Consider the following 25,446-nt stretch of genomic DNA (forward strand, 5'->3'; position numbering starts at 1 on the left):
AAATAAATTAGCAAGCAAGTAAACAAAAAACACCAGCTAATCTAACCCTGAACTTTATAAAACAACTCACTTTGGGGCAGCTCATCTCTTGCTTTGCTGGAATGTACCATGTGACAGCAGTCGCGCAGAACAGGAGATTCTTTTCACCCCCAGATATTCAAAAAAGGCGGAAGGATTTGGCCCAATAATCAGCTATGTTAGAGCTTTGTGGTGGGGAGCTGGTAGGGTTGCATGCCTAAGTCCTTGCTACTCTCTGAAACCGTAGGGGTTTAAAAAGCTACAAAATGCTCAGAGCAGTTTCTAAGGCCAGGGGGCAATAACAGGCATTCCTACTAGTACTGCGTTAGCTGATGTTCCTTTGTAAACCATTACTTTCAGAAGTCTCATACAAACAGTGATAAAAATGGCTCTGGGCTGGAAGTTTAGCAACCAAGTCTGATCCGATTGGTCATTGTTCTCACTAAATACTTTTAAAAGACTGGGTCCGATACATCCATATTAAACAAGTGCATTCTGTTATTTCAGAGATGTTATGCTGGATGTGCCGCACAAAGAAGAATCAAACACACAAAACATCACTGAATGTAAACTCATGTGAGATAACATTGTGTATTACTGTTGTGAATAGGCACACATGGCACCAGGAACAAGACTAGATCTGGCAAAAATATGTGCATGGAAATGTATTCAAATTTACAAATAAATGCTCACCAGAACAGGACATTAAACAAATATTGCAGAATGCTCACAGAAAATCACTGGGGTATTTGCACCCAAAGATTGATTTTTACTAGTTATGGGGGAGATTTTCAAATGGCACAAAGGGATGTCAGATGCCCAACATCCATTGACTTCCAATGGGAATTGGGCACATACCTGCTCTTAGAGGCTTTGAAAATCTTCCTGTACTTTCATCCCACCATAGAACAGAAATGTACCATGTGAGCTTTACATCCAATCAGAACTGCTTGAATTTTGGATCCTTGCAGAGAAGAGTTTCAATGCAGTCTCTAGGCTGAAATCTATGCGTCAAACCTTCATCAATTTTCAGCTCAAATTATTTTTCCCAGCTCAAATTATGACATACAGTGAGTGAAGAGTTTCAAAGTACCAGCCGTCTTAGTCAGTAGCCACAAAAAGAACAGGAGTACTTGTGGCACCTTACAGACTAACACATTTATTTGAGCATAAGCTTTCGTGGGTACAGCCCATGCATCTGATGAAGTGGGCTGTAGCCCACGAAAGCTTATGCTCAAATAAATGTGCTAGTCTCTAAGGTGCCACAAGGACTCCTGTTCTTTTTTTAGTGAGTGAAGAATGACACAGCTCCTCTGCGGAGGAGATTTGGACGGGACATGGCTACGAATGGACCTCAGGCTCTTCCCTACCACATTTGGGGCCTGATGCTGAGAGGTGCTGAACACCGTTAGCTCCCCGTGGGCCCTATCTCACACCTACTGAAGTAATGGAAGTTTTGCTGTTGTCTTCAATGGGCGCAGCCTTCGGCCTGCTGCTTTCAGCAAGAGTTGTGAGTGCTCAGCACTCCTCTGGATCAGGCTGATGCTTTAAGAAAACCATATACATATATGAAAATAAATCACAAAGGAAACTAAATTGTACCTCTATCTATTTGAGCAGGATATCCTATACAGACAGGAATCCCGTACGGAGATGGCTAGGAGACATGGCCACCTCATGTGGCAAATGATCCGGTTTATGTTTATTTGTACAGGACAGGCGGGGACCTCCCCTCCCATGGAATTTCTAAATTATCAGCTTCCTGCCTCTAAACAGTCCCTGACTTCCCATCTGAGGGAGGTATTGGTCCCCTTCCCTTTCAGCATGTGTAGTTTGCATTATCATTTGCTAACTATATTATGACCCATGGGCTACCTCGGTCTGCAGCTCCAAGACCTTATGTGGCTTTTGCCCCATCTAGGGCTTTCATAAATCAGTCACAGATAAGCCACAATCCTGTGAGACAGTTTAAGGGCATGAGGGACAGATTCTGCTCTCAGTGTTGTGTCCCTGGTCAGTGGGAGTTACTTCAATCAAGGTGCCGAGACTCAACAATGAGGCACACGTCAAAGTCCCTTAGTACAGACAGGGCTCAATGTAAAATCCAGGAAGGATTCTTTGAAGGAGGACCGGGCCAAGGATGGGGATAGGGGGGTGGGGAGAAGAAGGACAGAGATCTCTTCAGCTGTTCCCAAGAACTCAGTCAAGAATACAACAGGACACGTTATGCCCAGGAAAGCTACAACCATATCAACAGCATTTCACAGGTTTACATAAGAACAGAATTTGGCACAGGAATTCCACTTTAACTCTGACTTGCCTGGCTTTTGTAGGCTTAAAATCAGATGTTTTGTGTGAATGGAATATTAGGTTTACAGAGACTTAATCTAACAGCCGAGTCAAGGAAACTTTGCTAGAGAAGTCTCTTGGCAGAAGCTTTACAGCCAACATTCTCTGTATATAAATCCAGTGATTTACTAGAGGGTATGTATTTGTCTAAGCCTTACATTTTCTGGTATAAATGACTATACTTGAATGCCTCCATCTTTTGACAAGGAGTGTTTTTATGCTTTTTTTTAAAAAAACAACAACAACAACAACAACAGATTCAACTCCAGTTGATATTTGTATTTGGAAACTAATACATGTTGTGTACTCCCCACCATTATTCTTGTTCATTACAAGGACTGCGCAAGATGGTGGGGGGGGGGGTTGTACTTTCCTAATGTGAAGGAAGCCTGCACGGTCCCTCCCTCTTCTCTCCTTTTTGCAGCAGCCAAGAAGCCATTGATTTTGATTAGCTCTGCAGCAGAGCCTCTGTGAAGAGCGGGAGTGCTCTCTAAATGAAAAAAAGACCTCATCTTAGGTTTCAGCAGACAGTGTGTGCGCAAGCCAGGGAAGGAGGTTATGAGATCATAGTCTGTATGGAATGCTGCATAATGTGACTGTGAAGAAAGTCTTTATTAATTTTTAAAGCCGCACTCGCATGAGCTAGATCCCATCGCATATTGGAGCTTCACGTTTCAAGTTAGAAAAGCAGCTAAGAATAGGATAAATACTGTCCTCTCATCCCCCCCATCACTAGGCCAAATTTATTCCTGGTGTAAGTCCATTGACTTGGAGTCAATGGGGTCATACCCAGGGTTGAATCTGATCTAGTGTTTCCAGATTTCTACTCTCTTTCTTGGAATGATTTTCACCAGCTAAAAGGGAAGTGTGGAAGCCATTCTACCCCTTCTATATTACAGAATATACGTGCCGCCGACATTTGTGTGTCCTAGAACAAGTGTTACCATTTGGAAGCAGAGCAAGTCATCCAAATTCATGGTTTTCTGCCGATGAGGCTTAACTGATCCACTGACTGCTTGTGTACACATTGAAATTACACCAATTTAACTAAATCTTTCCCTAAATCAATGTAGTTAAATCAGTGCAGCTCCCTTGTGCGGACACTTCGAACAGATTAAAAAAATGTAACTTGGTTTGTAACCAACTTAAACTAAATAGAGAGAAGACCCTCAAGTCTTAGAGTTTCCAGAAAGAGGGCAGCAGCTATTTAACTAGATTGATTAGAAACAGATGTAGTTAAGTGGGTGCACTTTCACTGTGTAGAGTGGGCCTTAGACTCAGGCACTTTCTCTGTTCTTTTGCAACTGGAAAACACTTGACTAAGTGCTGCTACAGCCATATTCCTCACACTATAAACCTAGGAGATAAAGAAGCATCTCCCTCTAGGAGTGAGGCAGCAGGAAACACTTCTCTTGAGAAGCCAATTTCCCTTGTAGAAAAAGAGTGTTGATAATGGGACTGGGTCCCATGTTGCCAGACCCAGCTTTATTTTTTTCCAGATTTCTTTATGAACAGCTTAGAGAGGATAATTATTCCTTTAAAATAAGGCTGAGTTAAATGTAACAGAACTAGGGACAGCTCCAAACCAAAACCCTGGATCCAAACACACCAAACCTTATGGAATTTTGGATACAGAGGCACACTTTGCAGGTAGACCCTACCTCTGTAACATGTTCCCACATTCACATCCCTCTAAATTTTGGACAAGTTTAATTCTGGAGGCAAACTCTATGGTTCAGCCTCATCTATCTATACAAGCTGCTGTATGTGGTTCATCTCTCATGGGACAGAAGCTTTGAAAGCACTGGCATGATTGATTACGACCATGTTAATCAAAGTCAAAACCCACTTAAAGCATGAACAATGGGTGACTTAAGAACATAAGAATGGCCATACTGGGTTAGACCAAAGGTCCATCTAGCCCAGTATCCTGTCCTCTGACAGCGGTCAATGCCAGGTGCTCCAGAGGGAATGAACAGAACAGGTAATAATCAAGTGATCCATCCCCTGTTGCCCTTTCCCAGCTTCTGGCAAACAGAGGCTAGGGACATCATCCCTGCTCATCCTGGCTAATAGCCATGGATGGACCTATCTTCCATGAATTTATCTAGTTTTTTTTTTTAACCCTATTATAGTCTTGGCCTTCACAACATCCTCTGGCAAGGTGTCCCAGAGGTTGACTGTGCATTGTGTGAAAAAATACTTCCTTTCGTTTGTTTTAAACCTGACACATATTAATTTCATTTGGTGGCCCCTAGTTCTTGTGTTATGAGAAGGAGTAAATAACACTTCCTTATTTACCTTCTCCACATCAGTCGTGATTTTATAGACCACTGTCATATCCCCCCTTAGTTGTCTCTTTTCCAAGCTGAAAAGTCCCAGTCTTATGAATCTCTCCTTATATGGCAGCCATTCCATACCCCTAATAATTGTTGTTGCCCTTTTCTGAACCTTTTTCAAGTCCAATATATCTTTTTTGAGATGGGGCGACCACTTCTGCACACAGTATTCAAGATGTGGGCATACCATGGATTTATATAGAGGCAATATGATATTTTCTGTCTTATTATCCATCCCTTTCTTAATGATTCCCAATGACTTCACCTTCCTGAGAAGCATGCCAGCGTATCAGGTACTCTGAAGGGAGGAGAGGAATCCTCGTGTGCTGTCTCTAGTCTTCCCCTTCCCCATTCTGTTCTGGATTGAATTTACAATCTCTTACTCTAGAGCCCTCTTTTCTCATAGCACGGAGCATGCTTCTGCATCCAGCATGAGGCACTTCCACTGTCATCATCGTTAACCTCTCTCCTGCTGGCTTGAATAATGCTCCCTTTGCCTTTGCAATGATCACCACCGCCACCTAGCCCAAAGTCAGTTCCATCCTCAGGTCTTTTAAGGAACAGCATCTTCCGCTACTATGGGACAGAGCTGGGAGTTCTATTAAAAACTGGAATTAGTGTATCCATAATATAAGAGGTTGGTGCGATATATTATAGCTCAGCATACAAAAGAATTTTTTTTCTATCAATGTTCATTCAAATGCAAAAGCAGATTTTGCTATAACCATGTTCGTGCACCTTCAGCACAGGTATTTGAGCACTTACGTTTTCCCGGTGTGCGTACATTTGCGAAAAGTTAGTTTTCAGCTTAATGCTCGAATATTCACCAAAAGTAGTTTTCAAACTGTGTAAGTGACTCTCAGCATTTCAGGCCATTCAATCAGGGAGCAGAAAATTTGCCATTATATTCATAACACTCTTTAAGATCAATCTGAAGACCACGATTTATTTGCTGAAGAAATTCGCCCATAATTTCAACGAGCAAATACATTTGAGAATTTTCTAGTTTGCTACCAGTCACACTCCGCTAACAGATTAAACAACGTGAAATGCATCAAATCTACTGGGTACAGGAAAGACCCTACAGAGTAGCTGTGTAAGTTCCTTCCCACACCAAAGCTAAGGCAAGGCATGTGCTTACTGCAGATGCAATGAGCTAGTTATGGCTCTGGTGTATAGATGGACATGGCTTCTTTCCCTCTTTTGTAAAAGTAATTTCATATGCTGGAGATTCTTTGTACATATTTGTAATGACTTTATTAAAAAAAAATCAATTGTTCACTGGGAAAAAAGGTCTTACTTTTTATTTCCTCTCCAAAACAGAGAAGATCATTTACTATGTATTCTTTCCCCAACCCTGCTCCTGCTCCCACTGAAGTCGATAGAAGTTTTGCCATTGACTTTCACAAGAGCAGGAGCCGGCCCTGTGTTACCTTCTGAGAAGAGGCTAAGACTCTTTTGCCGCATGTTTAGGCCACAGAAGAATCACCACAACTAATACGAGACGGGGTGTCTCAAGGAATTGCTAATGGACTATAGAGCCTGTTACCTCTGTGTTGCCCAGCACACGTTGATAATGACAAAAAAAGTATTTATGACTCACAACTGTTTGGTGGCCTATGTGAACTGAGTTGACCTCTGCCCTTCATGTGGAACAAGTTCCCATGGTACAAAAGCACCACTGTATGTGGCACTAAATCTCAAGAGGGAGGAGGAAGGTCCAAGACGACTGAGCTAGTCTCTGACCTCTAGACATGGCTCTTCCACATCAGGATTGAGGTCCATTGACAGGCATCAGCATGGAGAAAGTTACTCTGCTGCTGTTAGTGCTGCATCTATAGCGAAATGGAGGCCTTCGGTCTCCAGGAGTGTCAAACCAAAACCTTCATGTGTTTCTGTCCTTACAGAGACACTGGAAGCTTAGCATGGCTTGCTCACTCAGAGCGGTCTGATTACATATGATGGCTTAATGTACTGAAATAGAACACAGGAGAACCATGCACGTGTCTCTGAAGCTAGAATACAGGCCTATAACAGGGGCGAAACAAGAGTCAATAGGGCACTTTGAGGTGGCATAGAGATGGGAAAAAAGGCGCTCATATCTCACAACAAATTAAGAGTGTTATGGCAGGTGTATAATTCTACTGAAAGCCTCAACTAAACAGAGAGATCCCCCCGCAATGAGCAGTAGTACCAAGCCTTGTGTTATGTTTTTCTGGAGTGTTTTGGCAGTAGTGGAGTGTTTTAATCTTGGCAAGTTACTATTAAGATGCTAATTCACTCTCTCATGTTCGCAGCTGGAAGACAATAGTCGGGGGGGAGAGAGGGGAGGGAAGGGAAGAGAAATGACCAATAACAGAGAAATTTTGCACCTATCGATGGCAGGGGAGGAAACACTAGACAAAAAAAGGCTTATTTACAACCAGAATGTCAAATGCCTTCAGTAGTTTTAATCTTTCTCCTATTAACATTTTGATACACTTCACCATCATTCCCCACAACGCTGATTTTTGCAGTAGTTCCTAAAGGCAAGCAAAGAAATAGTCACTCCTACTTGGAACCAGGTTTTCAGAACAGCCTTGAGACTCTAGAAAGCAGAAGCTACACATTAACCTATCAGAAGAACAGGAGTACTTGTGGCACCTTAGAGACTAACAAATTTATTAGAGCATAAGCTTTCGTGGACTACAGCCCACTTCTTCGGATGCATATAGAATGGAACATATAATGAGGAGATATATATACACACATACAGAGAGCATAAACAGGTGGGAGTTGTCTTACCAACTCTGAGAGGCCAATTAATTAAGAGAAAAAAAACTTTTGAAGTGATAATCAAGCTAGCCGAGTACAGACAGTGTGATAAGAAGTGTGAGAGTACTTACAAGGGGAGATAGAGTCAACGTTTGTAATGGCTCAGCCATTCCCAGTCCTTATTCAAACCGGAGTTGATTGTGTCTAGTTTGCATATCAATTCTAGCTCTGCAGTCTCTCTTTGGAGTCTGTTTTTGAAGTTTTTCTGTTGTAATATAGCCACCCGCAGGTCTGTCACTGAATGACCAGACAGGTTAAAGTTAAAGTTTTTTTTCTCTTAATTAATTGGCCTCTCAGAGTTGGTAAGACAACTCCCACCTGTTTATGCTCTCTGTATGTGTGTATATATATCTCCTCATTATATGTTCCATTCTATATGCATCCGAAGAAGTGGGCTGTAGTCCACGAAAGCTTATGCTCTAATAAATTTGTTAGTCTCTAAGGTGCCACAAGTACTCCTGTTCTTCTTTTTGCGGATACAGACTAACACGGCTGTTACTCTGAAAATTAACCTATCAGTTTCACTCCATGGTATTCCACACAGAACTGAACCCATTCATTCTACATTCACCTGTGCTTCCTTGCAGAGTCAGCAATTTGCCATTCCACCCAGATAAAGGTTCACCCAGGCTATGATTCACATGTCGAAATTTTATGCCAGTTGGAAATCTCTCCTGTTTCCTACAGAATCTAAGAGACCTTTCCTTTGGAGACAACCAGAGGACTGTTCGGCTTAGTCCATGCCTTTCTAAAGAGGCTTTTAACAAAGGCACCTCACCTCATTTTGTGGGGCAAAGCCTCTTCTCCTCTCCCTTCATCCTATCTCTCTCTTAATTCAGGTTTGATTCAGATTCTGCCTCCATCATTTCTCCTTTGTCCTATTTTTTCCAAGGAAAGTTAAGACAAAACCCAGTTGCCATTAGCTCCTGTTTGCTTTAATTTTCCCCCCAAGGAGGCTTTACAGTAGGAGGGGAGGAAAGCAACCAATACACACGTGCCACCCTGTTTCCCTGAGGTACAGTTCCTCCTGCTTGATTATCCAGTCAAGTGGGATTGTAACCTTACGGCCATTTCCATAGTAATGAGCATGGAAGATGCCATGATTGCTTAATGAGGCCATTTCTCCGTGCGTTCGGCAAAAAGTAAATCGTCTAGCGAAAGAGAGAGCTCCAGCTCGAGAGCCAGTGAACAAACATCAAATCCACTGGCATCCTAGTGCCAGCGTAAGATTCTCGACAGACACTGTGACAGCAGAATACAGACTTGTGCTACTCCAGCATCTAGTCTGTTCATTTGCCTATTAAGGGTACAAGCCGCTGTCCTTGAAAAGCGTTTTCTGAAGCCGAGGCATTTGCTTGTTTAGGCGAGATGGGGTTTATCAATAGAGAAAGTTTGTCCCAGTCTACCCAGGATGGTGGAACCCGACTGCAAGGTCCTCATAATGAACAACCTCTCAAGTAAAATGCACCCTGCATCTATTTCACACAATCCTCATAGAAGGAGGGGGCCACTGATCGCTTTTATTAGAGGAGTTGTCACCACGATAGGGGATTTCGAAATATTGTCTGTTTGCAGGCAGGCTGGCCACATCCAGATACACACCCTAGATCTAGGAGAAATCTTAAGATGAGCTATAGGATCATCTTTGGGCATCTCAAATGAAGCTCGAAAGAATCCAAATTCTTTATGTCTGTATCACACTGGTAGCATTTGCATGCAACACTCCACCCTGTTAGCAGGCATCAATCCTGCTAGGAAACAATGAGGTGGATTCTGCTGACTCCCTAGAGAGAGAGGATCTAAGGTTTGGGCTGAGCAGCCCTGAGAGAGGAGCCTTCGGAGCAGCCAAGCCTAGGAAGAAAGTTTTGAGTTAAATTATATGTTATTGGATTCCCATTTTGTTTTTTAATAACGCCAATCCCCAGGAAACACCATGAGGTGCCTTTTTTTTTTTTAAATGAACTCTATACAGTTTGTGGGCTGGGTTTGAGAAAACCATCTCTTTACATGGCCTTCAATTAGCACTTGAACTTTTGTAATAAAATTCAGACCTGGCTTTAATCTCTCCCCACCTCTCCAAGCTCTCCCACTTGCAGAGGAAGCAGATAATCCAACCATGAACATTAAAGATGAAACATTTCAAAGCTGAGAAAATGCCACCCCCTCTTAGTCTCTTTAATATGGCCCTCTGCTATTTTTCTTGAGGTTTCATAAAGATCAAGATGGCAACCCATGTGTTTTATGGTATCAATGACAACAACAGGGCTATCGGCCACCGACCGCTCCCAGAACCCTAAATGAACCTCTGAACCAGTGGTACTGAAGCAGTGACTCTGACATGTTTCCCCAGGTAATACAATAATGGCAATGTAACTTTATGATGACAGATTCTGGGGAGTCAGGAGGCTGGTTTAATGACATAACTCCAGTCTGCTGTCCTCTCACGAGTCAGCTGAGGAAAGCTTTCCTCTAATATTATGGACTACACACATATAATGGGAAACTCTCATCATGTTTTCCCTAAAAACACGACATTTATGTACACCGAGAGAATAGACAAAGAGGAGCCAGCCTGGAGTAATTTGTGCTGTAGACAGCAAGTTCAAGCAAGGACCTCAGGCCCAAGTTAGCAGTGAAGAGTGGCAGGGATGGATTCTGACTCTGAAGCACTGAAAACCCACTCCCCTTCCCTCTCCTTAGAAGGCTCTTCATGCTAATGGACTGATCCCTGCTAGAGATGTAACAACATGCCAGCCTACTCCCCCGGTTGGATGGAGAGAGAGAGCTGTGTGAAAGACCGAGACAACAACCCACTAAATACTTGGAAGCAAGGAGTTTCCCAGCTTTTTCTTCTGTCTGCTCACAGGTCATCCTGATACGTGTTGGGGTTAATAAACCTGGAAGTGAGCTGAGGTAGTGCCATCTTTCCAACAGCGCAGAGTCTCCACTGCGATGGACCGACAAAGAGGACAGGTCTTCTCCCTGTCAAACCACAGGCAGAGGCACTCTTCACAAAACACATGCTGTGGAGGAAAAGGGACTCTGTCAGGCTGAGGGGAGGGGAACAACCCTGTCACCCAGTGCACAGATGCAACAGAAAAGCTTTGGTACGGGAAGCAATGCAAGTTTAGAAGGAGGGAGCAACCTGTAGGATCTCACTCACCCGTCTGCATGAAAAATAAACCCAAATATGAGCACACTAGCCCCACACAGGCAATAACTCAAACATCAGCATCTCTTAATGAAGAAATGGAAACACATGTCCAAAATATAGTTCTCTTACATGCGGGATGTCTCTCTGGGTACATAACAGCAGGGCTCGGTGCGCTGCACTAGCTCTCTGTTCTCTTCAAAGTGCAATTCCAGGTGTGGGCCAGACTCTTCAAAACCTAGGGGTATGTCTACACAGCATTTTGAAGGGAGTCGCAGCAAGTCTCTCAGCCCCAGTCGACAGACTCGGGCTTGCGCTAGGGGCTGTACAAATAGCTGTGCAGGCAGCACTTCGAAGTTGCAGCTCCAGCCAGAGCTCGGACTTTGAAGCCTATGGAGGGGGGTTGGCTTCAAAGTCTGAGCTGCAACTTCGAAGCGCTGTCTACACAGCTATTTCTAGCTCAAGTCTGTTGACTCTCTGTGTGGGCCAGCACTAGAGAAGGATGAGACTCACATTGGCTGCAAGTTTCACAGATATTTGCTGACAGTAGAGGAATGGAGAGACTTGGGGATCTTGGTTATATTCTCGGCTCTACAGGGGAGTGTCTATGTCTATACTACGTTGGGTGTTTGGTGACTTAGATGTCCACTGGGCACTAGATGGAGGTACGGTGTCTATTTCTATGCTATGTTTAGAAGTGACGAGGTTAAGTTTGATCCTACAACGGGTTTGGCAAGCTTGGTGTTCTTACCTGGCACATAAGGATCAAAGGTTCCCTGAACTCCACTTGGCAAATAGCACAGATGTCTCCAGCCTCACTGCACTGCTGGCTGGTTGCACGGACTCCATAGGTCTGTTAGGGAGAGGGAAGAAAAACCTCTCTGTTCAAAAGGGTTTAGATTGCCTGGTTTGTTCTTGTACATGCACACAAATGCTTCTTTTCATGCCCAGCTTTTCTACACTGAAGAAAGCCCAGTGGAAACTAAGCTACATCCCTGCACTGTGGCTGACAGCGGGAGTCTGGAGATGAAGGTCCTAGACCCTGCTTTGACAGTGACTTTGTTGCAGAATGTTGGGTAAGTCACTTCATCCCTCTGTGCCACAGTATCTACAGTTGGGAAATAAGGATAATGATATTTACGGAGCTCAGTGGGGTGTTATAAGGATTAATTCAATATCGTTTGCAAAGCACTGATAGAAGGTGCTTAGAAAGTGCTAAGTATTAACACTACTAACAACAAGCTAGCTCCAAAAAATCCCCAAAACACTTTTCATCCACAAACCTCCAAGCTCTTTATAAAAAGGAGAGTGTATGTCATTACCCCCACTGTGCGAATGGGGAAACAGAAAATTAGAGAGGTGAAGTGACCTGCCCAAAGCCACATGATGAGAGAGTCAAGTGTCACAACTCATAGTCCAGTCCCCTATCCATTGGGCCACACTGTCTCCAAACATACACATTACCTGTGCCAAGTGCTGAGAAAGTACCATGGTGTTTGGTCCCATAGCTATACTCCACATGGCAGAAAAGCCACGGGGTCCTACCACAGTATTCTCCAGCAGTGGCTGTAAATACCACCATAACACTACTGTACGTTGCCATGTTTGGGGCGAATACGGTAGTATTTATTTTAATAATAAATCAGGGGATGTCTTAAAGTCTCTGCCTCACACAGACACACACACACACACACAAACGGCAACTCGCTGCTTTATTAGACTCAGTGGATCAAACAATACTATTCAGCGCCTCTAACTGTCACATTTCATACATACTTGTCTCTGTTTCCAGAAAAGGGATGCAGCATCTTGCAATAGACCAGCCATGCAATGTTCCATTAACATTGTTGGGAAAGGGCAGACATCAGGAATTGCTTCCCCACCCAAAAGTTAGGTAGGGCTTCCCATCACAGCCACGGGGTGGTGGGTGACTTTTTTCAAAAGTACCATAAATCTGGCAACCTGAGCAATGCTTTACTGAACCTTGACTTGGAAAATGTTGCCACAAAGGAAACTTGGCCACACACATTGACTACTTACCTGAGGGGTGCAAAGGACCTTCAGTGCCTTCCGGACACTCCCCACACGGCCACAGATGTCAAAAGACTGCAATAGAAACATTTAGCTTTAGACACTGTTCACAGGGCGATAACAGACAGAGTCTTGTAACTTGGAGAACATCTAGGGAGAGATGGTCCAAACAGATATTCGTAGGAAAGAAAGAGCCCGAGAAGCAGTAATGCCCAAAGAGACTGAGGTGTGACAAAGAGCAGAGAAACAGACATGAGCTGACACTGCAATATGGTAAATAAAAAGGACCATTACTTTAAGTTGCATACCCAGAGACTTCACGTTAGAGGAAGGGGGACAAAATAGTCTCTCTCACTCTCTCGACATCTCTGATGGGACTATAGCTGGAATATGGTATTCATTTCTGGGCTCTTCATTATAAATTGGAAGGAGTTCAGAGAAGATCAACAAAAATGGTGGGGGGCTGGAGGGACTGATTTCTGAGAAAAAATGAAAGGATTAAATACATACAGCTTGGCTAAGTGGCGACAAAAGGTGAGTGAGTGCGTGTGGTGGGGGACACGACACAATAACTGTCTACATATCTCAAGGGGGATAAATACCGAGGAGGCGAGAAATTATTTAGCATAAAAATAGCAGTGAGGATAGAGCTAAGAAAGGGAAAAGTCTGATGGACTATCAGGGATACATTTCTGAGAGTTTAATCTATCAGCCTGTGGGACAATCTCCCAAGACAAATAGAGAAAGCCATACTGCAAACTAGACTAGACAAGATGTGAGAAAAGGCCCCATAGGGAACAGCTCTGCATTAGCAGGGAGTGGGGCTGCATGGCATAACAGGACTTTTCCATCTCTAATTTGTCTGGATATGGAGCGAGTGGAAGGGCAAAAGAAAGACCTAACATGAAGAACTGCATTAGACTTACATGATATGCACACACATCAGAAAAACTGGATTTTTTTTTTTGTGAGGGGTTGGTTTTTTTTTTTTTTGGTTACCGTGACTAAGTGGGCTCTCTGCAGAGAATGCCAGTGAGATCACCGTGCAATAGATGTGGAATCAAATGCAGGCAGCAGTAATGCTTCCAGTCAGCAGATAAAAGGGCTCCAAGGGTTCTTCCGTAATGTTTCCAGTCAGCTCCTAGGGCTTGAGCTGCAGACTGTTACGGATCTTTAAAAGTTAATGATCCCATGGTAGGTAGCAGCTCTCTCTCACACAACCCCATGCTCTCTCTCTGGGGCTTATTTGTGTCTCTGCTGGGGCCCCACAGCCTCTTCTAGCATCCTCCCTACAATGCGTGTTTCCCTTGCCACCCATTGAAATCTAAATTGCAGCCACCATCTTTCTGGCCAAGGAATTGCTCCACCTTTGTTCACAACTGGCCAGTGCTGCTCCTTAATGAGCTGGAAGGGCAGCCATAAAGCAACACCAAGTACCTTCAGCCTCCACTGGTCCAAGGAGAGTGAGATTAGGATGGGACTCAGATCAGGGTCCCTGACTTGGCAATAGAAATCCCTCCCTGCAGGCCGGTGAGCCAGTCCTTCCAAACTGTTTTCCCAACCCCGCTCCTCTCCTATGCAAATGAAGCCAGTAACACTTTGGGCAGGACTCTTCTCTCTGGTAGGGCATTAAGACATGGGCCTGCATACATATTAACAACTGGGATTCCCGCACCAAAGTCAGCCCTGTGTTCACATGTAAGCCAGGCATATGTACGGAGAGGACCAGTGCCAGCTGCTCTATACAACCTCCCTATAACCTGAGCCTGCAGGACCTGCCCTTTGTGCCTTGGAGAGGTGATACAGTCGAGCTAAGCCCTGGATTACTGCCAAGAGCACAGCAGGTCTGAGCACCAAATAGGCTTTTGTGGTTTTTCTAATGTGGTTTGTGGCTTTGCTCACGTGGACTCCTAGGGGTATATTTTCAATGCGTCGGGTAAAGAATTAGACATGCAACTCCTGTGACTGTAAATGGGATCCAAGCATCTAATATTCCCTGCACTGTATTGGAAATGTAAACCAGCCTATTCCCTCTCCCCGTCCACTCCCCACTCCTCTCACACAGTGTCTCCAGTGAAAGGGAAGCTGAAATCCGTAGTACCTCAAATCCTGTATATGGCTGACAGACACTAAAGGCACCTTAAATGATCCTGGACTCTCAGCCACTGGGCTGTATTATCTTCCCACTTACACTGGTTTCACTCTACTGACTTCAACAGAGTTACTCCCAACTTACTTCAGCGCAGAATGGGAGGAGAACCAAGCCATGTTTTGCCAACCTCTTTGGCTTTTCCCAACACTAGGCTGTAGGCTGGAGGCCATGGTTGCAGGCCGGCTCTTAGGTTTAAAACAGATATTTCCTGGTTAAAGGTAGCAGATATTTGCTTAAAGCAGAAGAGCCGGGGCAGTTCCCTCCCATTCCTGACCTCTGTGCTGGTTATGAGCCGGGCCTTGGCAGTGTCATGGGCAGGACAGTGCAGAACTGGCAAGGTCCTGATCGGATACAAAGGTGCTCTTCTGAAGTAAGTGCACTGACGTCCCTCCTCCCACCACATAGCCCTTGTATATCAACAAGGACCTTGAATAAAGCAGGAAGGAAAGAAACTTCCACGCTAACAGCATACGCAGAGAGACTTCAACAGAAGGGACCCTTGCCATGCTACTCCTGAGCCGCAGTGGAGGGCAGTAGATCGTTATTCTCCTTTGATACTGCAGCTGCTAAATCACAAACTAGGAGAACTTTTCAGGACAATCAATCGCTTCATCGATCCAGATTGCCGTGCACCTACCTCAGAAGTCAGCCCCTCAGCCTGTGGAGGCATGTCAGCCTATGCCATAAAGACTAATGACCCGAACCTGGGATGGTCTCTCCAGACAACAGGAGCCATATGAGGAGGACTGGAAACATCTCTTCCCCTTTCCCAGGCGCTGCCCATTTTACACAAGAGACACTTGAAGCATACAAGAAATCAGAGTCACCACATGTGACTCAAAGCCATGCCCCGCCGGGTGCAGGAAGGACACATAGGATCGCTTAGGTCCCCTCCTGGAAGCTTACAGTCAATGCCACTTTTGAAGAGGGAAGCTTCCTACCACCCTACAACATGAAATAGTTCAGTCCTCCAAAAGCACAGTGGAGAGCACAGACAGGCAGTGCGGTCCAGTGGATAGGCACTGCACTGGGACTCAGGAGTCCTGGTTCTGCCACTGACCTGCTATGACCTTGAGCAAGTCACTTCCCCTCTCTGTGCCTCAGTTTCCCCTCCCACCATTTATCTAGTAATCTCTTTACACCAGGGAATGTCTTTCATTCATGTTTGTACAATACCTAGCACAAATGGCGCCATCTAGGCAATACAAATCTATTATAAGCAGCAGCTATCTCTGGACTTTACAGACTTAGGCTGTGTCTAGCTGAGCAACTGGCACTGATTTAAGAAAATCTGTTTAAAAAACAATTTCCGTTAAATTCTTATGTGGACAGACTGATTTAAGAGTGTTCACACAAGAGGCTTACACTGTTTTAACTTAATCAGTGATGCACCTTTTTAGTTTACACAAGGCTATAGGCTCAGCATTCAGCCTGCCTTTCTTGAGCAAACTAACGGAAAGCATGCCAAGAGCAGTCTTCAATTACATCTGTCCCCCACTCAGCTCCTGCACCTCTATCAGCCAGGTTTCAGGTGAGGACACTGAATGGAAACGGCACTACTCGTTTTGTCCATACGGGGGCAACGGGAGAGATTTATTCTATTACTAGACCAGTGGTTCTCAACTCGCTGCCCAATCAGCACACAGCTGCGGCCCATGTTACATCCTCAGGGCCACACAGGTAGCATATACACTGTGTGGATGCAGCCCACATAACACAGAGAGAGCTGCATAGGGTACCCACGATGGTAAATAGGTTGAGAACCACTGCACTCGACCCTTCTGCATTCAGTACTGTTGATTACACTATACTTTTATCCTGCCTCACAGGAGGAGCAGGAATTGATGGGGAAACCCAGAGCTGACTGCACTCTTTGCTCTGAGGCTGCACTCAGAGAGAATGGTGATGGGCAACTTCTCCTTGTGCTACCAGACAGTTCATCTGAAAAGTCTCTCAAGGCCCTAGACTGTCTTGCATCCTCTTCTATTGTTTTTTATATGAAGCCACAGGGGGAAACAGTAACACATCGAGACTCAAAATGTCAACAATATGTGGACAACCCCATGCCTACATCTTATTCATCACTACTGTCCAACTATCTCAGTGCCTGGCCAATATACCAGTAAGTGGAGGAAGACAACTGGCCAAAGCTAAGCGCAAGCAAGGCAAAGGTGACGATGGAGGGGTAAGAAAAACCCTGGTGAAGATCTGGTCTTCATGAGAACATCTCTGAACACTGAGTGAGTCTGCCATCAACTAATCAATTCAGTTCATAGCCTGGGAGTTCTCCTGGACTCTTCACTGGACTTCTAGATACTTCGACAGCTACAGCTGCTCAAACCAGCATTTTCCATCTGTAATTGTCCAGGACCCGGGCAAAGCAATCCATGCCTTTGTGATTTCTACCACAACTCATTGTACTTGAACACATTGATCTTAGAAAACTCCAGCTTGTCCAGAACACAGCAGCTCGCCTCCTTAGCAACGTTAGCCACAAAGAACATAGCACTGCAGCACTCGAATCACCACACTGGCTCCCCAGACAGAACTGGGTAAACGTCACGATCTCAGTCCTCATCCTGAAGGTCATCCATCGCGACAGACCAATGACCCGAGAGCAGGACCTCCCTTGGGAGTTATGTTCCACAGGAATAAGAAAACCATCAGCAGCATAGGTCAGACTCATGAAAGCAGGGCACACAGCTTGCTCAGCAACCACCACAAGGCGATGGTGAGAATCACATGAAGGACCTTACATCCTTCAAAATTAACTGCAAAACTCACTTCTCTTCCCTCATCTTGCCTCTAGTGAAAAGCAGAGAGGAAGAGGAGAAACTCCTTTATACACACACACACACACACACACACCTCTCCCAGAAACCTCCTCCAAAAGAGGGAGAAATTTAGTCCATTTGCTCATCTCTTAGTCTGGGGCCTAACGTTTATGCTTGTAAATGCAATCCTGCTCTAGAGCCTGGTTATTGTCATTAAGAAAAATGGCGGACTCTTCCCGTCTGGACAAGATCCATCGTGCTGGTGGGGATGCCAGCCTCAGTCTCCAGTGGAGTTAATCCAGTATCTTCCAGAAACCGATGTCCATCAGTCCGAGCTCTCACTCTGGCTGCACTAGTATGATGTCCTCACAGGCACATAACTAGGCATGGCTGCTTTCATAAATGTAACAGGCAGAAGGATGGTCCAGCGATTAAGGTGCCAGTCTGATATGCAGGGCTTGCCTACATGAACATTTAGACTGTGGCAAGCTGTAAATCTCTCTCGCACGAGTCTGCTGTGGTCTCACTGTCCGTGCGAACCCTGCTGAGATGTGTGAACAGTTAGCTAGAGCACTCGGAGCTAGAGCAAAGTGCTCTGAGGAACTGTTAATGCACATCAGTACGGTGCACACAGACAGACAGTGGCAGGCCAGTGAGAGGCAGGATTCATACCCCAGCTTGCTGTGGTCTAATTGTTCAAGTAGGGCACACCCTCAGAAGACCAGGATTCAATTCCCAGCTCCACATAGACTTCCTGTGCAACCTTAGGCCACTGTTTTAAATTTCTCTGAGCCTCAGTTTTACCATCTGCAAAGTGGGGATAATAGTACTTCTCATGGGTGTTGGGTGGATAAAACTCTTTGAAGAGCATGAAGTGCTCAGATACAACACTAATGGGGGCCATATAAGTGTCTAAAATAGTACATTTTTAAAGAGTTTATTTCTGAATCATAAAAAATAAAAATCAGGGAGTTTGCTGCTCTATACAACGTTTACTCACCAGGCATCTCCTTACCTTGCAGAGACTATACAGTATGATCAGGATCCCTCCTAGGAAATAGCTGCTGGATGCATCATCCCCCATGATGTATTTGTACCACAACTGGATGGGGACAAGCGAACGGAACAGCTGGCTCAGCTCTTCAATAACCAAATAAAACTTCCCCTGTAAAACATAAATGATACAAATTATCATCATTGCCAGGGGCCCAAAAGGAGAAGAGAAAGGCTCAGATGTGAGAGTTCGCGCTATGATGAGTTCTGCATGTCCATTAGCCTCTCAGGCACTTTACTAATGGTTGCACACACTGGTATTGGTGAGTTGCAACCATTGCCCTCTTCACTGCCATCTAATTTAGTGCCCAGAAAGGGAAAAGTATCTTCTCACTGCTTCCTTGTGCTCCCCCGGGCGGTTTGTTTTATCCAGCTGTTGTCTACAGTCTTACATTTGCTTCTCAGGGCAGGGACTCTCTCTTTGCTATATGTTTGTATAGTGCTGATAGGGCACTGGCTTGTAGGCATCGTTGTATGATCAATAATACTAATAAATAGGAAGAGGAGTACAAGACATGTTTCTCCTTCCCTGGTCCCACCACTGTGCTGAAGGCAGAGAATTACTATTGTACAACCAGGTTGGTCTCCCTATTTTGCAGAGAATCCTGGTGAATCAAATTGCAACAGGCCCTCCCTTGCTTTCCAGCATTCCCTTCTGCGCAGTGTGTGCTGTCTCAGATACAAACTCTGAGACACAAAGACCAGCTCTGAAATACAACCTTTAGTTTCAGGGTTGCTTAATCCTCCCAAGAATTGTATTGGGAAAGAGAATTCATCCAACTATCTGCTCTACATTAGGGAGCCATGCACTTTGCAGGAATGGGCCCTATCCCCTTTTTAAACGTCTACTGAAACAATCCTCTCATCTTGGTATTTCCTCTAGATTTGAAACCATTTGTTCTTACAAAGGACACCATCAAGGCCTCATTGTTTACCTTCAGGTTTCTCGTAACCCCAGGAGGCTGCAACAGAAATATGTTTTCTAACCACATTTTCTTTCACTCTATAGCAGTGAGAACCAGCACCGAGAAGCTGACCACATAAGTAGGATCTAATTTTGGGTCTCCCAGCCTTGATGAGGATCTGAGTTTGTGTTGTCACTCATTGTTTAGAAGGAAGAATTGATGTCAGGGCAAAGGAGTGGGATGAGGGGTCGTAAACATAAACCAACAGATCAGCTGTCATGGCGTTAACACTCCTAAAAGTTAAATTTTAAGATGTCAAGATTTTGGATTTGATAAGGATAGGTAGGGAGGGATGGGAAAAATTCCCCTAGAATTTTGCTGCGTGCATCACAGTAACAGTATCGTTGACGATGTCATCACAGGTCGCTGTCATTAATCGCCATTGGTGGGGTGCAGGGATTCAGTCCTCTGCAGTCCAGGAAGAAAGCAGCAGTCAGCACCCTCCCTCTGGGTCTCAGAGATGAGATCACTTGGCAGGCTGTCCCGCTGTGCTGAACAAATCGAATCCTTCAGAGAGCTCTGGCATTCTCATGATCTCATATCCCCCCTGGGACAGCGAGTGAGGTCACACCAGCGGTTGCTAAAGGACCTGGGCTTTTTTTCCCCTTCCCCCATCCCTCCTCTTTTTAATCCCATGTGGCATCATATAGCAAAAATGTAACAGCAACAATATGGGATTCTAAATGCAAGCAATTTATTAAATTAGCACGAAAGGCTCTCTCACCAGACTCACGCTTCAGTATGATCATCATTTATTTCATAAGCCCCTGTGACAGAGGGTCGCAGTTTGCTAATGACTAGTCTATCACTTCCTGCAGCATAGGCACACAGACACACAGACACAGACACACACACACACACACACACACACTCACTCTCCAACCCTGATGAAAACAACTGGCAAGTAAAATGCACTGCAAATTCCTAAAGCAATCCACTTTGCTGCTTCTCCCACCAGACTTGGACTTTTCCTTCATCCAGTTCAGCATCCGTAACAGACTGTCCTGGTACAGGTCAACACTTGATCCTCCAAAGATTTCAGATGCCTTCTGTGAAGCTATGGGATAACAAGAGGAACCTCACTCCTGTGAAGCTCGGGAGCTGGGCAGGGCTAAAACTAAGCTCCTGCAGAGTTTCTGAGCTTCCCGATGGTGGAGCACAGGGCTGGGAAACATTCAGGTGAGCTCTGGCCAGGGAGCAGAAGTGTAGGAAGAGGCAGAGATGGACTTACAGCAAATGGAAGATTCTGATTCTGTTAACTACGGTGCCTCCACTCCTGTAAAGCTAAGAAGTGTTAATGTAATTCCAACTCAGTCACCTCCTCTAGGCTAGCACTTCCCACGGGTTTTTACTGGTAACTGGAGGACATCTCAGCAGCCTGGAGATGTGTTAACAGCCCCAAAGGAGTGCAGCTACCAGCATGAAATGGGTATGCACCATCCTGGATGACTCTCACCACCAGAATGACCATCCAAGAGAACCCTGCAACCGGATACAATATCATCACAGCCATGATGGGTGCAGCTACAAAGATAGTGAAATGAGACTTAATAAAAGGAAAGAATGCCATATGAAATGTTGCCCCAACAAAATTAAAAGCGTTGCCTTCTGGGAGCATGGAGTACAGAGCCTGTACCCATCAGATGCACCAAGTCTCAACCCTCCAGGACATTTACTTGTGACACTGGCCTCTTTTTAAATTTAGGGAAAAATCTCAAAATAGCCACAAAACACTGGCAGAGATAGGAGCCTGAAAAGAAGTGCGGTCCCTCTCTTTTAGCAGGTATATAGTTTCCTTTACCCTCAGCTGCAAAATTCAGAATTTCTGATGTCCATAACTTATTACAGGCAGCATTGTGAGTGCTGCCTATTATTAAGGTTGGCAGACATGTCCCATTCTAAGAGCCTGTTTCCAGTTGCTCATAAAACTTTGCTGAACTTTAACCATTTGGGCTGAAATTTTCCATGCCACGTGTCCGCCTCAGGCTCTAGGTTATTTATTTATTTATTTAATTTGTAAATTTCAGCCATTTCTGATAATGAGGTGAAGGAAAAGTCCATTGCTTCACCAGCGTTAAAAATAAATCAGTCATACAACCCTTTCGTTAAGAAGGTCCAGCACCTTCTCACTTTGGAGTTGGCCTCTGTCAGGGTATGCCTTTTGCTATTCCCATCACAATCTTCACAAATCTGGGCTAAGCTATAAGCCTTTGAAAAAAAATCTCCCTTCGTACATGCTTTTTAGAGACTTGTTAGAGCGACACCAAAAATCTGAGGATTCTGTCCGCACCAAGCATTCGCCAGCCCCCTACTGCTCCTTCGTGTGACTGGATTGCACAAGTCCCATCCCAACAGAGCAGATGAGCATGCTCCAGACCAGGAGTGCCAGGGCTGAGGAGGACTTTTCCTGAAACTGCAGTTCTCACCTGCTCCAGGACAGAGTGGGGCAAGGAACCAGAACTATGAGCAGAGCTTCTGTCTCTCCTGTGCTCTCTCTGACTCCTGGCTGGTGTCCAGTATGGAGGAGGAGGAGGAAAGTGCACGGGTAGAACGTAGAGGGGAAAAGTTGAGGGGAGGGGAAAAGAAGAGAAAGAGAAATTGGGACAGGGAGCTGAAGTAGAGCAGGGACTAGAACTGGTTGGGAAAGGAAATTGGATCTGGGATAAAAAGCTTGAGGAGTGGAGACTGGGAATGGGATGGGGAGTCAGTGATGGGGAAGAAATAGGATTAGAGCAGTGACAAATTGGAGGGGACAGAAGGGTCTGTGACCACTAGAGAACACTCTTTTCCAGAGTCTGGAATGGAACCCAAGATCCCAAAGTCTCACCATTCCTCTACTGTCAGCAATTATCTGTGAAACTCACTAGCAAAGTTTGTGCCTCATTTCCCTCTGGTGCTGGTCCACATAAAGGATGACAACCTACTACTGCTGTCAGTTACTCTACTAGCTCAAGTGGCAAAGGTCTGTGTGGTAGATCTAAAGGTGATGAGACATAATGGAATTTCTTTTTTCACTTTCCTTCCCCCTCCCCACAGAGGAAATTACACACAAAACTAGGGAAAAAAATATTATGAAGGTTGCACTGTCAGAAGTTAGGAAATGCCAGAATTAAGGTTGCCTGTACAACCTTCATTCAGACCCCATGTGTGTATGCATTATGATACAGTCTTTAATTATATGATCACATACTTTTTTCCTCACAAGTCCTCTGCTTCATTCAGTGCACAGGATGGATGGTGCTCATTTAACGAACAGCTATTCAATATTTTGTCTTCATGTCATTCCATGTATGACCTCAGGCCTCATTTACTGCACAGCGTTTAAACCCTGCTCTGAAGCCAGAATTATTAATTTTCACACAGGCTTTTCTAGGGCTCTCATCCCCACAGTATTTGAATGTGTCACAAACATTAATTTATTTTCACAACACCCAGGAGAGAGGTAAGAGGGTGTTATTCCCATTTCACAGATGCAGAACTGAGGCACAGAGAGACTAAGATCAGAAGTGTCCACTAATTTTGGGTGCCCCGTTTGAGAGGCCTAGGACCCAATGTTTCTGAGTGCTTCCCATTAGCACTTTATCTGTTCAAACCGCAGCTCCCATTGACTTGAGTTGCAGCTCAGCATTTCAGCAAATCAGCCCATGGAGTCTCAAACCAGGCACCCTGAAAACGAGGACCACGCACTGACTGACTACCTGTGAAAAGTCTATTCAAGTGACTTGCCGAGCATCGCACAGGCACTCTGTGGCAGAGGGAGAGAAAGAATCCAGTTCTCCAGAGTAGCATTCAGCTGCCTTAACCATGAAGCCACCCTCGCCTCATTCACTTCCAACTTCTGCAAGAAATGAAGCAGAGGACCTACAGAGAACAGCATCCTTCACTACACAACCCTGATTCATTCCCAGAGCAGGCTGAGCCAGTGCATTGAATGTGAGGGGTCCTGTGGAGAAAATAGCATGTGCTCATGTAATTAAAGACTTTCGTAACGCATATGTGCAAACGGGCCAAAATGAGGTTGTATGGGCAACCTTAACTCTGGTATTTCCTAACTTCTGAGCGCTTGACTTTGCAACCTTCATGTTCTTTTAATGGTGTGTATGCGTGCGTCACAATGAGACAACTGTAAACTGTGACTGTCACCCTGGAGAAGTTCTAAGTCACCCTCGCCCAGTTGCCAGCACTGTTAGGACATATCCTAAAAGAAGAGGATGCTGAAGAAATCTCTAAGAGAAACCAGCTGACTTTCAGACCACAGGACAGCAGGGAGATTGACCAAAAGCCCTCTCCCTTAGAGCCTCTTTGCCAGCACCAGGAAGGAAACAGGTTGGGTAGGATGAAAAGAAAAGAAAAGACTGTTGCCATTATGTAAAGGCAGGTGAAAACTCACCGCAGGCTAACTATGAATAAATCAAAAGGGGTTTTCTTTTTTCAATTTCAGTAAACGTGAGCAACTCCCACTGGACCTCTGCCTAGTCATTGGGAGTTGTAGGGGCTCAGCATTTCTGAAGATCAGGCCCCAGATCTCTCAAGTTGGCACGTCAAAAAACTAAGGTACCCCCAAATCAGTGGCCACCTCTGAAAATGGCGGCTTTCGTGACTTTCCAAAGATCGCGCAGGGAGTCTGGTGACAGAGCTCCAGTTCTGTGATGCCCAGTCCTGTGTTTTAGCCACTTTTTCCTGCAAGAAAGAAAAGGATAAAATGCCCCTCTAAGGCAGAGTCCCATCTCTTCCAGCCACAGCTCCTGAATTAGGGAAAGTTGCTGTAGAATCTGCATATGGTTCCCAGTGAAGGAGAGAAAGGACAGATCCAATGAGTGGAGCATTAGTGTAGGATCTGAGAGATCTGAGTCCAATTCCTGCTTTGCCACAAACACCTTGGACCACTCTGTGCCTGGTTCCCATCTGTACAATGGGGATAATAGCACTGCCCTACCTCACAAGGGCGTTATGTGAGGCACTCAGATACCACTAAGCACCCTAAACCCTTGCTTTGTGGTGATCAAGGCATAGTTTGTTGCCAGCAACGAGCTGTATCACGTGAATGTCTGAGTCATCTCTTCCTTTGCAGATTCAGGTGTCATCAAGGATGGGAGAGGAACGACACGCTTGGCTAGCACCGCTATCGGAAACAAACCATTGTGTTTCAGTCACGCTGCTGGAGAGGATTGGGAAAAACTTAGTCATGGAATGTGAGTTACACAAAAGAACCCACCGTGTCTCCCACACTGCGTCCAGGCCAGCGCTGAAGCCACAGATCATGAGACAAGCTATTGCCATGCCATGAGGAGCGGGGAAGAGAGTAAACGGAGACTGAACTGAATGGAGCAGTGGAAGGGTGGCAAGTTCAGGCACAGGGTCCAATCCTGCACCTTTGACGCCAGTGGGGAGTTTTAATGGGAGCAGGAGCAGGCCTATAATGACAGAATGTAAATTACCCACAGTGTTAAAAAGGCCTCTTTTTTGCCCCCTAAAAAAGCCCAAAGGAGCAGAGCAGAAATTTAAATAGCAGCTGGGTTCCTAATTTCCACAGGAGGGGGGCTTGGCTGCCACCCCACGTGCTGAAAGCTCTCTGTTAAAAAAACAACCCAACAAATATCATTTGGTTCAATATAAAATGAATGAAAGTAAATTAAACTGCAGGAGGCATGTGGCCTGCGAAGGCCTCCCTTGTGGTACATCTATAAATGGCAGCTTTTCATTTTCATGGCTAAGGAACGACAGCTTGGTGGGTGTGGAATTAGAAGTAAATAAATAGAAAAGACTCACTTACTGAAGACTGCAGATTAGGAAATCCCAG

The 25,446-nt window shown here is 45.0% G+C and overlaps 1 protein-coding gene across 4 annotated transcripts in view; it reads right to left on the reverse strand.

Moving 5' to 3' along the window:
• Positions 1–7,136: 7,136 nt before the first annotated feature.
• The window catches only part of RNFT2 (ring finger protein, transmembrane 2), a 39,486-nt gene continuing 21,176 nt past the window's right edge, over positions 7,137–25,446 (reverse strand). For all 4 annotated transcript variants that reach the window (XM_034790754.1, XM_034790757.1, XM_034790753.1 and 1 more), the window contains 5 exons: positions 18,644–18,793; positions 12,712–12,777; positions 11,423–11,524; positions 8,033–10,543; positions 7,137–7,319 (listed from right to left, as the gene is read on the reverse strand). In XM_034790754.1, the coding sequence (XP_034646645.1) occupies positions 10,409–10,543; positions 11,423–11,524; positions 12,712–12,777; positions 18,644–18,793 (453 nt within the window). In that variant the 3' untranslated portion in view covers positions 7,137–7,319; positions 8,033–10,408. The remainder of the gene's footprint in view (positions 7,320–8,032; positions 10,544–11,422; positions 11,525–12,711; positions 12,778–18,643; positions 18,794–25,446) is intronic.

Source organism: Trachemys scripta, chromosome 15 (genome assembly GCF_013100865.1).
Source record: "Trachemys scripta elegans isolate TJP31775 chromosome 15, CAS_Tse_1.0, whole genome shotgun sequence".
Taxonomy (NCBI): domain Eukaryota; kingdom Metazoa; phylum Chordata; order Testudines; family Emydidae; genus Trachemys; species Trachemys scripta.